This window comes from Haliotis cracherodii, unplaced genomic scaffold (genome assembly GCF_022045235.1).
Source record: "Haliotis cracherodii isolate W230 unplaced genomic scaffold, xgHalCrac1.p SCAF_9, whole genome shotgun sequence".
NCBI lineage: Eukaryota > Metazoa > Mollusca > Gastropoda > Lepetellida > Haliotidae > Haliotis > Haliotis cracherodii.
The window spans coordinates 20,588,669-20,603,507 of NW_027266343.1; the positions used below are offsets into that span (position 1 = coordinate 20,588,669).

General features: G+C 38.0%; 1 protein-coding gene across 1 annotated transcript; it reads right to left on the reverse strand.

Moving 5' to 3' along the window:
• Window positions 1-930: 930 nt before the first annotated feature.
• On the reverse strand, window positions 931-13,032 carry LOC139452300 (protein TRC8 homolog). The gene is made up of 2 exons (XM_071233722.1): window positions 12,735-13,032; window positions 931-7,370 (listed from the first exon to the last, which is right to left on the reverse strand). Exons 1-2 carry the CDS (start codon window positions 12,901-12,903, stop codon window positions 5,485-5,487), a joined length of 2,055 nt encoding a protein of 684 aa, XP_071089823.1. The 5' UTR covers window positions 12,904-13,032; the 3' UTR covers window positions 931-5,484.
• Between the last annotated feature and the right edge of the window lie 1,807 nt (window positions 13,033-14,839).

A 14,839-nucleotide genomic window follows, 5' to 3' on the forward strand; every position in this document is an offset into this window, starting at 1 on the left:
GGCAAAATCCTACTGAAAGGGATCAACAATGGTTTGATGCAAGGCAAAACTCCTTTGACAATAAACACATATTCCGAGTTCTGTTTATTCCACATGGCTTTACATGTTTTTGATAGCACCTACTGGTTTCATTTAGTTGTTAGGGTTCAAATACATATGAAATCAGATATTTTTAGCAGTGAGTCTACTGCAAGTTATAAACATGCTCTATCTCAACGCACATCTGCATCACCCTATTGGGTCTGATGTTTTGTGAAGCTTGTGACATTATCTTGTGTTTCCTCGGTGGGGATTTTCGGTGCAGACTAGGACCAAAACACAGGATGCTTCCGATGTGGTTGCAATATGTGGCCTGCTTGATTCTGTGGCAGCCTGATGATAAGGATTGTTACTTCTGCTGTCATCTACTGGTGTGCCTTCAAAGCATAGTTGCAGGCAGCTGTGATATGGGTGAAATACTGCTGATTTGTGTTCTGCAATCTGATTGGTTGAAATGTATGTTCAAAATTACCTTCAGTATTCTTATGTGTATTCAGATTTGCTTGCTATGATAATAATACATGTATATATGCTCAAAATAGAAGGGGCGCCGGTGTCAGTCGTCTCAGGCACTGCACAGATTTGTGTCCCTTGGGCATGCAAAAACCTATGATTGTGGATTCGAATCCTGGTTCATCCCAATTATGTTTCTAGGTTTGTGCTCATGGTTTTCCCCAAAGTGGTAATTGTCAGAGACCTGTATATCACATATATCAAATAGTGTATAACATCAGCAGAAACACATTATGTTGATCTCCCAATTGACTGAAAAGCCCATGTGGAGTCTTTGGAAGGCATTCTTTTCTCCCTGATATTTACTTTTGTAGCCTTGGGTTTGATACAACACTGAAAGACTTCATAACAAACACATTTTCTAAAGATGTATTATTTATTACAAATATTTTCTTGATAAATTATTTTATCACTGGATAAATCAAAGCGATGACATATACAATCCTGTGTACATATTATCAAATTGAAATGTTTAACTTGTAACAAAAATGTTATATTAACAACACTCTAGATGTACATATATCACAGATGAGTCAGAGAAGTGGCTTACTTATTGTTCAGTCTCATTTACCATTCATCAACAACATTTTCAGTCAGGGAAACATGCAATAACAAACCGGTGCAGAAATCCAGCATTACATGTATATCTGAATGGAAGGTCATATGCACAACACCTCTCTGAACCACACTCGCCACACTGCATAAAACCCTCCTATGAAGCCTATGTAATTGTTCCTTTCCCAGAATACAAACTGGATAGCTATTGCACGAGATGCATGAACCTGGATCTATACACTTCTCTCCCAATGGTATTTAACTGTTTTCTGATATAACAGCCCCATCCGACCTGTGGGTCATTTTCCCATCATCAGTAGCTGCACACTGTCCTATATGACCAAATTTTTATTTTGTTTTTAATCTGCAAATCACCTTGCGTAGATTGAACAATAAGTTTGTACTGCTCAATACTGTTTAGTTTACTTGGCATTAAGTTGATTAGTCAGGCAGTTTAGTGGTGAAACAATAAATGTGCAGCATGTTATATTACTATTTGAACAGAAACATTATCTCGTACATAAGTTTACTATGCTGTGTACCAGTATTAACAGCATCTGTCAAGTTTTCAAATCCATCACAAATAGAGCAGCTGGCAAGCAAAGATAACTTTACATTATTTCTATTCAGCTTTCCTCGGGAAAAATTTAGGTATAGCCTCTAATGAGTGTAGAAACTCAGATTTTATATTACACATACCATTGCATTCTGTAGCAAATTATTTCATTTATGTACTTGGTAGGACAGCAGAGGGAGACATCACAATGACACTGAGACATTGGTATGATACATGGAGCAAGGAATGTTATGTCTCAAGTGATAATCTTTGGCATTTTCAAAACATTACTTGCTGAATAAGGACAGCTGACATTTATACGTGAACTACTTCCTGGGCCTAAATTATTCAATAAACACATCAGAACACACATGCTAGACAGGGCTCCGTTTCAAGGGATCCTAGAACATTTCAGATCAACAGAAAATGCTTAGTTGCAGAATGTTTTTTACACTTCCTAACTGTCTACTGTTTCTCTAATACACTACAGCCATCATTTGAGTCACTTTGTTTCAACAAGCACACACTACCAAGATGCCATTCTGACAGTAATTGGCTACAATGAATTCATTTGTGTCCCTGACACATGCATATGTTTTTCAAGATGATCCATCAACTATCAAGGATTTTAACACCAAAACCTTCATACACTGTCATGTTGCTATGTTGAACATCAAAATAATGCACCTAAAAAGACCAATTCATTACATATTTTCAATATGCAATAATTGCCAACTGGTTACATTCATATTGTTAAACTGATTTTATCCAAAAGTTATGAAATTAATCATCAAAATATTTACATGCCCTTGACCTGATGATTTAATAATTATGCATATACCAGTGGTGGGATGTCTGCCAACACAACCCTATCCTTTTGTTCATGAAATAGGCAAATGAAAATAAATAAACCTTAATGGGTGTTATCTGAAATTGTTAAGTTGCCACACATGTATTTTCACTTTATCGTGTTTATATTATAAGCAGGTTCATGTGAAAAGAATTTATGTTTGTTTGTATCTTAAGGTGCTGTCTCTCTTCATGACAAAACAAAGAGCACACATGAAAGCATCTACCAAACACTGCTGGCCAACAGTAGTTCCCAACATGCATGTGAGTGGACAAAATGCCTACCTACCATACCATATTTTGAAGTTAAGCGTAAACAATACCACAACATTATTCTTATCATGCCTGTTAGACCTAGAACATTATTTGTGATCCAGGAAATATTTTTGTTCAACTTGAAACATGCATATGCATAAGTATCATGACATGCTATGCTTTCCAACTTTAGTCTTGCCTCCTGCAAAACATCGGACATGACTTACCATTTTTATGATCTACTTCAATCTAGCCATCTTGCTACCATGGTTACCAGAAATAAAAAGCAACCACACAAGGCACTAATCACAATGAACATGACAGGAAATGACAGAGACCATGGAGTAGTCTCCCTTTGACTGGATGTTTTCGGCAGTTGTAGTACATAGGGAACACACACAGATAGAGATAGAGGTTCCTGTCTTCAGGGGAGGAATGTAGAAGTCCCTGATACACAATGTTTTCCACCACCCCCCTTTACATATCTTGTAATGTCATAAAATAAATGTGAATGGGTGCCGCAACAGGTTTGGTTAAAAACGTTGATGAGATTTAAAACTTGGAAAATGAGTGAGTGAGTGAGTATGGTTTTACGTCGCTTCTAGCAATATTCCAGCAATAGCACGGCGGGGGACACCAGAAATGGGCTTCACACATTGTACCCATGTCGGGAATCGAACCCGGCGTGACGAGCCAACGCTTTAACCACTAGGCCCCGAACGCCCCGACTCCTAGTTAACTCAACCAATGTCTGGAAACAACACACAGTGCCTTTTATCTGAAATCTGTGATTTACTTACATCCCAAGAGGACTGCATTTCCTAATGTGACAGGGCTTTAGGTCAAACCATGAAGACAAGGTGTAATGTTGCTCTATTGGGGTTTAAGAATTGTTTTGTTTGTTGTCAGCAATATTCCAGCTATATGATGGCGGGCTGTAAATAATCGAGTCTGGACCAGACAATCCAGTGACTGACATGAGCATTGATCTACGCAATTGGGATACAATGACATGCATCAACCAAGTCAGCGAGTCTGACCACCTGGTAACATATTTACCTTTTGTTATTCTTAGTCTTATAGAATATATAGATTGTGCAGAATATGGCTCACATTTCATAGGAATACATCAAGCTATGAAACATGGAGGAGTGTCATCTACAAACAACAGGGTCCTGTTTCATCATGCAATAGAACGACTCTGTCACGGTCTATACTCAAGTATGGTGGTCATGACAGTCATAGCACTGAGGTATCCTTGTGAAAGAGGGCTTGGGATACAAGAAGCATGAATAAGAAACAAACTACTGGTTCTTTTGTCCACGGACAAATGTATGCAGGGATGATGGCCTGTGGCCTTCAGCGGTGAAAGAACAAGCCTCCAAGCTACCAACATGCACACGACACTGAACAGAGGTCCCTCCCAGGTCAGCCTGCAGGTTGTGCAGGTATATTAGTCGGTTCCATTCCTGTAATTATGGTAACTTGCATGATAAACACTGCAGCAACATAATACAGTTGAACCTAATGGCTGCAGGACCCTGAATGTGTGACACTCATAGCTGAGAAGATACCATTACATTGTCTACACGGATAAACTCTAAAATTGTACTTTCCCAGCTTCTCTTTATATCTTCTAACTACGTAGAAGTCATTAATAAAATATTTAAGCTTTAGCCCCTGCTAACAATTTGTCATTAAAAGCCAAAAAAGACTGTTTGTCCATAGTGTTTCTGTACACATGTATAGTCCATGTGCAACAAGTCTATCAGCATGTTACACCAGATGATTTTTACGCAAACCCTTGTGTTATATGTTTGCAGAATCCTGTACATAATATGTGTCAGCAACCAACACAGGGCCTTACACAATTGGGAAAGCTATTCACCGACTATGCCACAATATCATATTCATAAATGTATGGTAGCCAAAATATATATACTCATGCTAAATATAACCAGCGTTAACTCAACTCACAGTCTTCGGACATGTATGATATATACAAACACTACTCTTTATTGGGACACTTTCATTTTGAAAAACAAACATTTGATTAGAATAAAATACACATGAAAACATGTTGAGATGATGATTCTTAAAATGCCCCCGAAAACAACCCAAGTTCATTATCCCCACTGAACATGACTTATCCCTCACTTCATTGTTTTGTATCACATGTAAGTGGGAGCTGGTGGGAATTTGTTTCAGATTTTGCTTGTGACAGTTTCACAAATACAATGTAACTGCATAGAACCAATCAGAAACTCCTTCACTGGGAAGAAACATTTTTTTCTCAAAGATTAAACTAGTAACAGGGCTTGTTCTTTCTACATTCCAGTAAACCTCTTAACTATTATTTTCTAATCCTGCACAATCGAGGATTGTGTGGTTCCACTGTAAACACAATCACCATGGTAATCATGGTCATGTTTGTTCTCAACGCGACAAGAACTCAACACTTACATATGTCCTTGTCTGTTTGTAATTCTCATATGATTCTAGCCATTTCAGGCAACTATTCCATGGTATCAGGTAAACCACTACCTAATCATATCCTACATGACCGATAGTCGGTAATAGTTAAAATATTTGAAGGATAAGTTGTATTGATATTTGATATTTCAGTCTGGATCCAAATGTAACTTCATGATACATAGTTGCTGATAATGGAAAATGTACGAGACGATACCAAGAAGTACCACACCCACCAGTCACTTCTACTCCTGGTGAGGGTGCATCACTCTTTGAGCGGGGGCTTGTACTTGTGCTTGTGCTTGTTGAGGTGGAACAACATGGTTCTGGAGGGGGAAGGGCTGAATTTGTGGCTGTTGGGGCACCGCAAGGCGGACTTGGTTAGGGTGTGGCTGGAAGCGATGTACCACCTGTGCACGTGCCCTGTTCACATGGTTCTCCCAAACCTCCGGCACATTTGGAGAAGTTGTTGTCTCCCCTTCGGGCTTGTATATTAACTCATGACAGAGAGGGCAGTTATCTTGCACATAAAGCCATTTTCTTAAACACACACCATGGAAAAAATGTTGACAGCGTGTAACACGAGCGCTGGTCAAATCTTGATAACATATAGCACACACATCATTGACACTTTCTAACTGTTCCTGTGTCGCCACCGGCAAAGAGTTGATTTTATTTACAGCAGTCCTCCTCTTTATAAACACCTTCCATCCCTCCTTTGCCTGCACCCAGATGTTGAAGTAAGCATGGATACACATCATCACAGCTCTTATTGCACCACCAGATTCAAACACCATAATCCATGCACCATTGCAAAATAAGAAAATTCCAAACAGGAACTCTATTGTATTTCCTGTTGACTGAACATAATACACATAGTCGTCCAACTTCTCCCAGAAGGAATCACGATATGCATCAATCATAAATAATAAATAAACAAGCAATGATATAAAAACTTTGATTATCACTTCTATACTAAATGCAGTAACAGCTAGTAGCCATGTGCTTGCATTATGATGGGTCCACAGGAATGTCAACAGCCACACAGGAAATACTATAAGAAACACACACATTCCTAATGCACGTAGATGCCGTGCCACATTTGTACTCCGGGATGCACTCAGAGACATTAGTAAAGGATTCACCATATTGTGAACAAAATGTAAAATTGCTGTTGATAAAAGGCAGAAATTTCTATACAGTCGGAGTAATCTTTTCTCGGGATCTAAACTCGTCAGTCCTGTCTGAAGGGCTAATATAAAAAACAAAATGGCTGCCACTGTGCCCATGTTGCGATCCTCTTCAGTTTCCGATCCTACACATGCAGCCATAAACATCCCTATGTAATGAGTCATCAGAGACACAACACTAGTCAGTCCCAGAAGCGCTACGCTTGTCTCACAACTCCGCACAAGCAATTGCTGCCACAGACTTGATGAGAGATCCCATTGGAAATATGACAGTACCCCAGTTTCTATGTAACTGTCATAGATACTACTGACTACATGAATCATTATTTGATGAACAAGTCTGACAATGAAAAACACTCGAAGCACATCAGGAACATGAATCCTTTGCCAATGATGTTCTAAAAATGCCTGAATACCTGCAGCCTGAACTGCCACTGTTGCTATATAGTATGCACGTTTCAATGTGACAACTATAAAATACAGTGAGTTATAAAGATCGGACACCAGCTGCAATACTGGTATGGAGAGCGCAAGGAATGGTGTCCATAAAAATAGATGGGAATCACAATAGAAGGCTCTTAGACACAGTGGAGCAACGAGTGATAGGTATATACTCAGCCGTAACAGAAACTGCATACTGTTGTTATTTTCGATCTGCCTGTAAGAGTAGCGGCTTGTTCGTAACACAATGAAGAGATGTGACAAGCTGATCTGAAACATGAAGTTGGCGATCAAGCTGTAGGGGTCGTCAGTCAGTAGATGGATCATATTGCGAGGGCCGGTGTAAGCGTACTTCTCTATCTCAGTAGTGTAGACGTCCAGGACATATGCCATGTTAAGCCAGTGGGACAGGAGGAGTGCCCCGAAGGAGATGAGGTAGCTGTACACCTCCAGCAGCTGCTTCAAGTCCAGGCAGAACATCAGGCATGAAGAGAAGAAACCTTTAGAAAGAGGAATAAACATCAATATAGCCTTGCATCTAGTCGTGACAAATGGCATTTGTATGATGTCATCTACATCTCGTTGGACTTTCTTCTATATCTTTACCAAGTTTGAAAAATATCTTCAATATATTTTGGATAACAATCAATCAATATCCTAGAAAGCAATCTGATCAGAAACCCTGACAAGGATATAGTCTTTCAAGTAAGGGGCAAAGTCTATTGCTTATAGTTATATTTCATGATTTCATCAACTCTTGATTGGACATTCCTCTATATTTAATTACAAAATTTGAGAAAAATGTTCAGGACATTTTGGATGAAAATTAGTCCATGGCCAGGAAAAAGAACCAATGCTTACACCCTGAATTGTTGATGGCAAAAACAACATTGCACACCATCAAGGTATGTTGTCACACAGTCAGACACACGTCCTAACCATCATCTCACATGTCTTAGTTCGATATTATGCCAAGCATGATGTACTACAAGAAATCAATTTGGCCTTGGAATTCAACTATGGATGCCATGAACATATCTAGTATCATGCTTGCATGTACTGTAGCAGCTAAAGTCTACTTTTTGTCAAGATAGACACAATTTTTATGGATAACAACTTCTTTAATACTGTAAAAAGGCCTTTTTACAGTATTAAAGAAGTTGTTATCCATAAAAATTGTGTCTATCTTATCATCCGTCAACTTCTAAGTAATGCCTATCAAACAAGTCTACTTTTTGTGTTTTATAGTTTGTCAATTTGTTGTCATGGTTATTCTCAAGTGTTTGTAAACAATAGTTGAGAAGGTTGAAGTTGCCATGGTTTTGAGTTTTAACATAGAATAAATGGATTGGTACTAAGTAGTCTCATTAAAATCAAATATGTTAGTGTGACTCTGCTACGATATCCCTCTGCTTGGAGATCTGACAACCGCTGTGTAATGTTCATGTCAGGTTGACCCTGAGCTAACTTTGACTGACCAATCCAGGGTTTTAAGTGATCAATGGTGATGCAGAAAAGTGTGTCCTGTACAAACAAATGTATAGATTAGACGCAGACAAATTTATATTTCGTCCTGAGGGATGCACAATAATATTCATTGTACATAACTTTTGACAAGAAATATAAAGTTCCTGTAATTATGGTAATCAAAGTAATTATTAAATTTTACAGTACAGTACACTACATCATTTCATTACTTTACAGGACCCTTGAAATTTGTCTTGGGGGTCCTCTGGACCTCTAGTCTTTTAGTTCAAGGTAAAACCCTGCCAATCTAAGGATTCTGTCTACCAGCTATTCAGCTTTTTAATTCATTTCTAATTCATTCAGATTCATTTCTTTACCAACTCAGTTGGAAATTTTAAGAAAAGAAAACACAAGTAATCTTTCAATGGTTTCCCTTGTTGAAGTCTAAAACTGTTGCTATTTCCATGATTTCTGTAAATCCTACAAAAATGAAATTGCATACACTGAGTGTTTGAAATGACCTTTGATATTGACATTGTGAATAATTAATGTTGGCAACCAGGATTTTTATGACCGACATTCTGTTTTGGTACAATAAACCAACTGCTGCCCTTGGTCCTACTCCTCACAATAAAAGCCTGTGTGGGATTAATCCCGTGAGGAGACAACTGAAGGCACCTTTTATGTTGTTACTAGTTCTTGGCATAAGTAATGGACACAATAACCAGTTGCATGAGCAGACAGAAAAAAGACCAGTAATGTGCTTTGAAAATCTGAGGTGGAAGCAGGAAGACTGGGGACCGGCCTGTATGTTTAAACTGTGCAGCCTGTCAAACACCTGCAGTGAATTCCTTTTAGGGGGACCATTTCGCCTGTCATTTCCTAATCATCTGTTAACCCTCTGGATGCCGAGGTTTTTTTCTGACACACCTTTTCCGAAGATTGGAAAAGTGAAGGTTGTGCGAGAATTGCGCTCATGCGGCACTGGATCTACCTCTGGCTATTAAATTACGCAGAGGTGGAGAATATTAAATATCCTATTTGATGGTGTAAACGTAACTGCAAATATTAAACCGGAATTAAAAAAAGACACTTCTAAGTGTTGTCCGAGAATATATTTTGCGTTGAAAAACAGTCAATTTCTCCGCTTTTTATTGTACACCAATAAAAGTACTGCTCGACTATTTATTTATTTAGTAGCTTTACGGAAACTGTGAGCGAACAAAATACTGCCTCATATCTGAACGACATAACTACATATCAAATGGAGGTATATGCGTATGTATAACGACATACATTCAATGCCAAAAATAGCATGCCGTAAATGACAAAAAATGATTTTTCTCTATGACGTCAAAAGGTGACAGAGAGGTTTCACACGTACAAAGAAAAGGGGACATAACTCTGCTATGCTTAGCTCAAGTTTGTTGTAACTCAGGTCACTTGGTGTGAATTAGCTGTGGGTAAGGACAATATATTTTCGTGGTGTTTTCTTCATGAGAAACCAAACTATTCCAACACAAATATCCATATTGAAACTGTATACGTTTAGTTATAAAAACAACAACATAAGAAACGATGAAATCATACTTCATAAAAAAAAAAGTAATAGAGAAGTGGATGGCCCTATCTAACCTATAACTTAGTCCTTAGATTCCAACATTCTCCTGATTGTGTAAGTGTACTTTGACTCACAATCTCATTTAAGTCAGATCTTAGTTCTCGCTACTGCAAAACAAAGATCTGAGGACATCCCATTACGGGTCACTTCAGACAGACCTTGCGCGAACTTTGACCGACCAATGGAATGACCAATCGGAAGGCAGCTTTCTCATGATTTACGGCACTAATTTCAAATTGGCGACTACGCTTCGAAATATATCTTGACAAATTCTTGATTACAAATTTGAAACCTAAAGAAAAGAACATTCTGGAATGGCTAATATATGGTCTAGATTGTATGGATTCAGTCGTTAAAACTGTAACTATTGTTTGGAATACCCCGAGTTAAAGTTTTCGAGGTTGTATGATTAGAAATCTTATACCGACTGTCACTTTCATGATCTGGTAAGCGATGCTCTGATTGGTCGGATGAAAGGTCGTTCTGACATGACCCCTAAAGGGATGTCTTCAGATCTTTGTTTAGCGGTAGCGAGGACTAAGGTCTGATTTTAATGAGATTGTTTAACTTATGTTGCACCATTATTAATGGAGCACCAGCCTTATCATCAAACGTAATGAAATACCCCAAAAATAACACCATTCCTTTTAACGTCATGGCTGGTTTTATGTCTTTGATAACGTTGGAGAAAGACGACACTGGTATATTGATTATTATATATCTCCCCTAATTTTCGTTCATGGTATGGAAAATCTTGATGTGTAAAACGGAATTTGACGCTTTTCGACACAACTTAAATTCACTAAATAATGTCTTCAATATGTAAACAATTAGATAGTTTATTGTGTATCTTAATTGGACAAGACACGCACCTGTTTGGCATCAGTTTACGTAATGACATACCCAAATGAATATTTCAAACAACACTATTTCGACACTATAAACCTATCAATTGTTTTGTAAACAATGTTCAAACAAACAGGAGATTATCAAAGGTTCGTTCATACATGTTGTTGCCTATATTTTACGTATGATACCATTTTGAACATTGACAAATATCCAAAGTGAAAATAATTGTGTGAAAAAATGTATAAAAGATATGTAAAATCTACATCATGACTGAAACTGTAAACAGCATGATACAATGATCATGTGCACTCTCATTCAAGGACCTTCACCTCAAAGAAATTACCAAATATGTACAACAATGTTGACGTATGACATCACTACCTGTGACCGACTTTTACAAAATGGCGTGTTCACTGTCAACAGTACGCCGGATTTTACGAGGGGACTTTCATTGATTCAGGGATCGTATATACAAAAATGTGACATGTAGTAAACAGAAATATTCTGACAATCTATGTACTGATATTTGTTGTTATAATTTTCATTGAAACCAACGGAAATAGTCAGAAATTCTGATAAATATTGTTGTCGTGCGTGATTTTGCGTCAGTCATGGCATCACACAGGACAGTAACTTTGACAATTTCTGTTGAAAATACCAAATCATGGCAATGCAACTATTTTAAATTCCCTAATTCTTCCTTCAATTCTCTTCCCATGCATATTCTGAAAATGTTGAGCCAATATCTTGAACGAATCGACGAATGGAAAGTTCAAAATAGGTGAAAATGCTACACTGTGTAAAATCTGAATTTTGCTTTGTTTCCATTTCAAACAAGTGCAGTTTTTTTTAGCACAGCATTCGTTTTCAAACCTAACTTATTTTTCTTGATTTCATCTAGCCACTTTGTATTGGTGACAAAGACCATTGGTCATTTGATTCTAAAATGTATGAGGAATTCAAGGATGTATGTAGATCTATGGCAGCTAAGTTTGAAATATATGTGATGTTACAGGCGTCTAATAACCGGTGTACCTGAAACATGATTTAGTAAACACTATCCAATATGGCGGAAAGTTCACTTCGGCATTCGTGTATTTTCCAAAACATTCGAAACGATTCTAGGGTCACCGAAGACGTTTTGGAATGATCATTGGTGATTTGATAAAAGATACCCGTGATCACTAATATGCTATTTTTTAAAATTCATTTCTCCGAGGGAATATCCGACGTTTAGATTTCAAAACATGATGTAAATAACGCTGTGAGTGGTGATTTAGTAATGTGTATAAAATGGCGACATTTACGATGTACCTAATTTGCAGAGGTCATTTTCAGTACTTTTTGGCGTGGCCTAAAATGCCAGTGGATGATATCACAGAACAGGGATTTTCCCACCTTATTCAAAACTGTGAAGTGTATTTGTGTGGGTGATGTATTTTGAATTTGATTCAACTTCAAAGTGAGGGTTGTAGAGGAAGGATATATATATGTCCCTGTGGCATCCAGGTACTATTTTTCAGGGAGGGTTTTTTTCAAATTTAATTTTAGTCAAGCCTTTGCAATTAAGTATACCCTAAAGTATTAATTTCGGCAAAGTTGTAATGTTGAGTTTACTTGCGCTTCAGAAATTAGGCTTTTGACATTATCATTTGTGAAACATTGCTACAGTAGACCTATAAGAATATTGTAACATACTTTCTCAATTACATTCAATCAAAATCATAAATATTGAAGACTTCATATTGCATCATAAATTCCATATAGCATTGGTTCCAAGTAGATTGCTTAGGCTAGGCCTACTTTCCTTTCTAATATTACTTTTAACATGAATATTTAAAAACAAGGCTTACATAAAGTGTTGAATGACTACTGACATACTGAAATCAGAAAGTAATAATTTACGCATTTGAGGCAAAATACATACATGTGACCATTCCGAATAACCACATCATATAGCTTCTCCATGCCATTTCTGGATCGTAAGTGATGAACAGGTTCAGGAAGTTCCCCAGAAAAATACTGTCCATGACGAACAGGGAAGGGACGCGTAGAGCCACATCTAGTACCCTTTCTACTCGGGATCGCCATGTCATTTTTCATCTATGGGGAGGTATTTGCCCCTCTCTTTTCTCTTTTCAAGACTTAAATATCTCTAGTTGCTCAGAAACTGGGGAAAAGTTTCCTCGCAACTTGGAAAGTACGCAGCCACAGCTCGCAGCGGTTATTTCACTTCCGGTACATAGATAAGTTTATCCTTACAACTATTTCTATCATGACATACCACTGCCGGCACCTGTTGGATAACTATTTTAAAAGACGAGGTAGCCTAATACTCTTTTCTGATAAGCCGAATAGAAAATACAGTAGACGGATCACTTGTTTTTTACAAAGTTGTTTTTAAAGGTTCCTTGGACGTTTTTACATGGTACTATGAGCAATGGCTTACGTAATGCCAGGTACGAAAATTCCTGAAAACAAATAAATCTGAAAAAGATACAGACGTTTCGAATAGACAAACATCCTTGCCTCTTTTTATAATGGATTATATACGAATGCAGATAAATTAAAGGTACATTATTTTAAGAGGTCCAATTGTGCTATACATTTTCAATCTGGGCCAAGCGGGTTTAATGCCCGTCCTGAGCGGGATTCCCAACATCTTTTACAGTACGTGATCTGGACTACCAGTTGTCGGACTTTCATTTTTGTGGAAGCCTCGGTGGCTGAGTGGGTTAGATCGCTGACTTTGTATGCTGACGATTAGGTGCCTCACCCTGGCAGGTGTGGATTCGAATCCCGGACGGGACTCAACCCCAAAAAGTACTAGAATATGTACTTTACTAGGAAAGTGTTTTCCCAAATATAATATTAGTTACATTTGACCACGTTCTAAATGGCAATGTGTATTTATCTTTACACACTAAACCAACAAAGTGCATGGTCCAGTACGTGCACCATTAATCAAGTATCATCAGTGTAGACGTTTTGCCAAGTATACGTTTTGTCAAACAAACAAGTTGTTTCATGCCTGAGTGACGTCAACGCTGTCAGATGGTCCGATACTGCTTCTCTCTTTAAGAATGTATGTTGTTTTCTGACAAGCGCTTATATCTAGACCGTGAATCAGCAAGAACTGAGTACAACGAAATGTTTTCTTGAATTGACACCAAGCGATAAAAACAGCCCGTAAAAGCATTTTAAAATACTTTTCATTCGAATATTCTTTATTAACTTAAATTCTCAAACGAAACAGAGAAAATATTTGACTGTCGGTATATAACTTTGAACGTTGCAAAAAATATATTTTAATGTTATTCCCGCCAAACGCGAACATGGCCGACTCCGACCATCTCCCCGGGGCAAGGGAGTTAACTGACAATAAAAGTCCAGTTTCCACCCTTGCCGAACTAGGCTGGTATTATGGAGTTACATTTTGGCTGGACTAACGAGTCTATGCACAGTCCAATCAAAATCGCGCAATGAAATCGAAATCCGGTTCGTAAACTGTCATGCAGATTTTGGTCGATTGCAGGATTTGCAAAGCATGTGCACTGCCAACTCGTTGTCAACAGATATTTTCAAAATCTCTTCATGTTTTTAATCAAGGTCCTCACTTTAATTTGATGCACTTCGAGATGTAAGACCTTTTTTATCACAATGTAGATCTTGATTATCGACCAGATCTTCTTGACTGGGCTCCGTCATTTTGTTTGAAGCAAATGCATGTGAATACGAGAGGTGGAATCTGATTGGTCCATAGGAGAAGTGTAGAAGGGACATAACTCGTAATAGCCACTGGTGGCGCTACGATCGAGCCCAGTAATTCCAGCATAGTTCGGCAATGGCGGAAACTGGACATTTAAAGTCAGTTAACTCTCTTGCCTCGGGAAGATGACTCCGACTGACTATACGTCCATTTGTACGTGGCTGACAGAAGCATTTTATGATATGACTTGGCGCAAATAAACACCAGATACTGTAGTTGTTCCATGTGAGATTTAGAAACTTAATTTGTCATTTTGTTGTTTA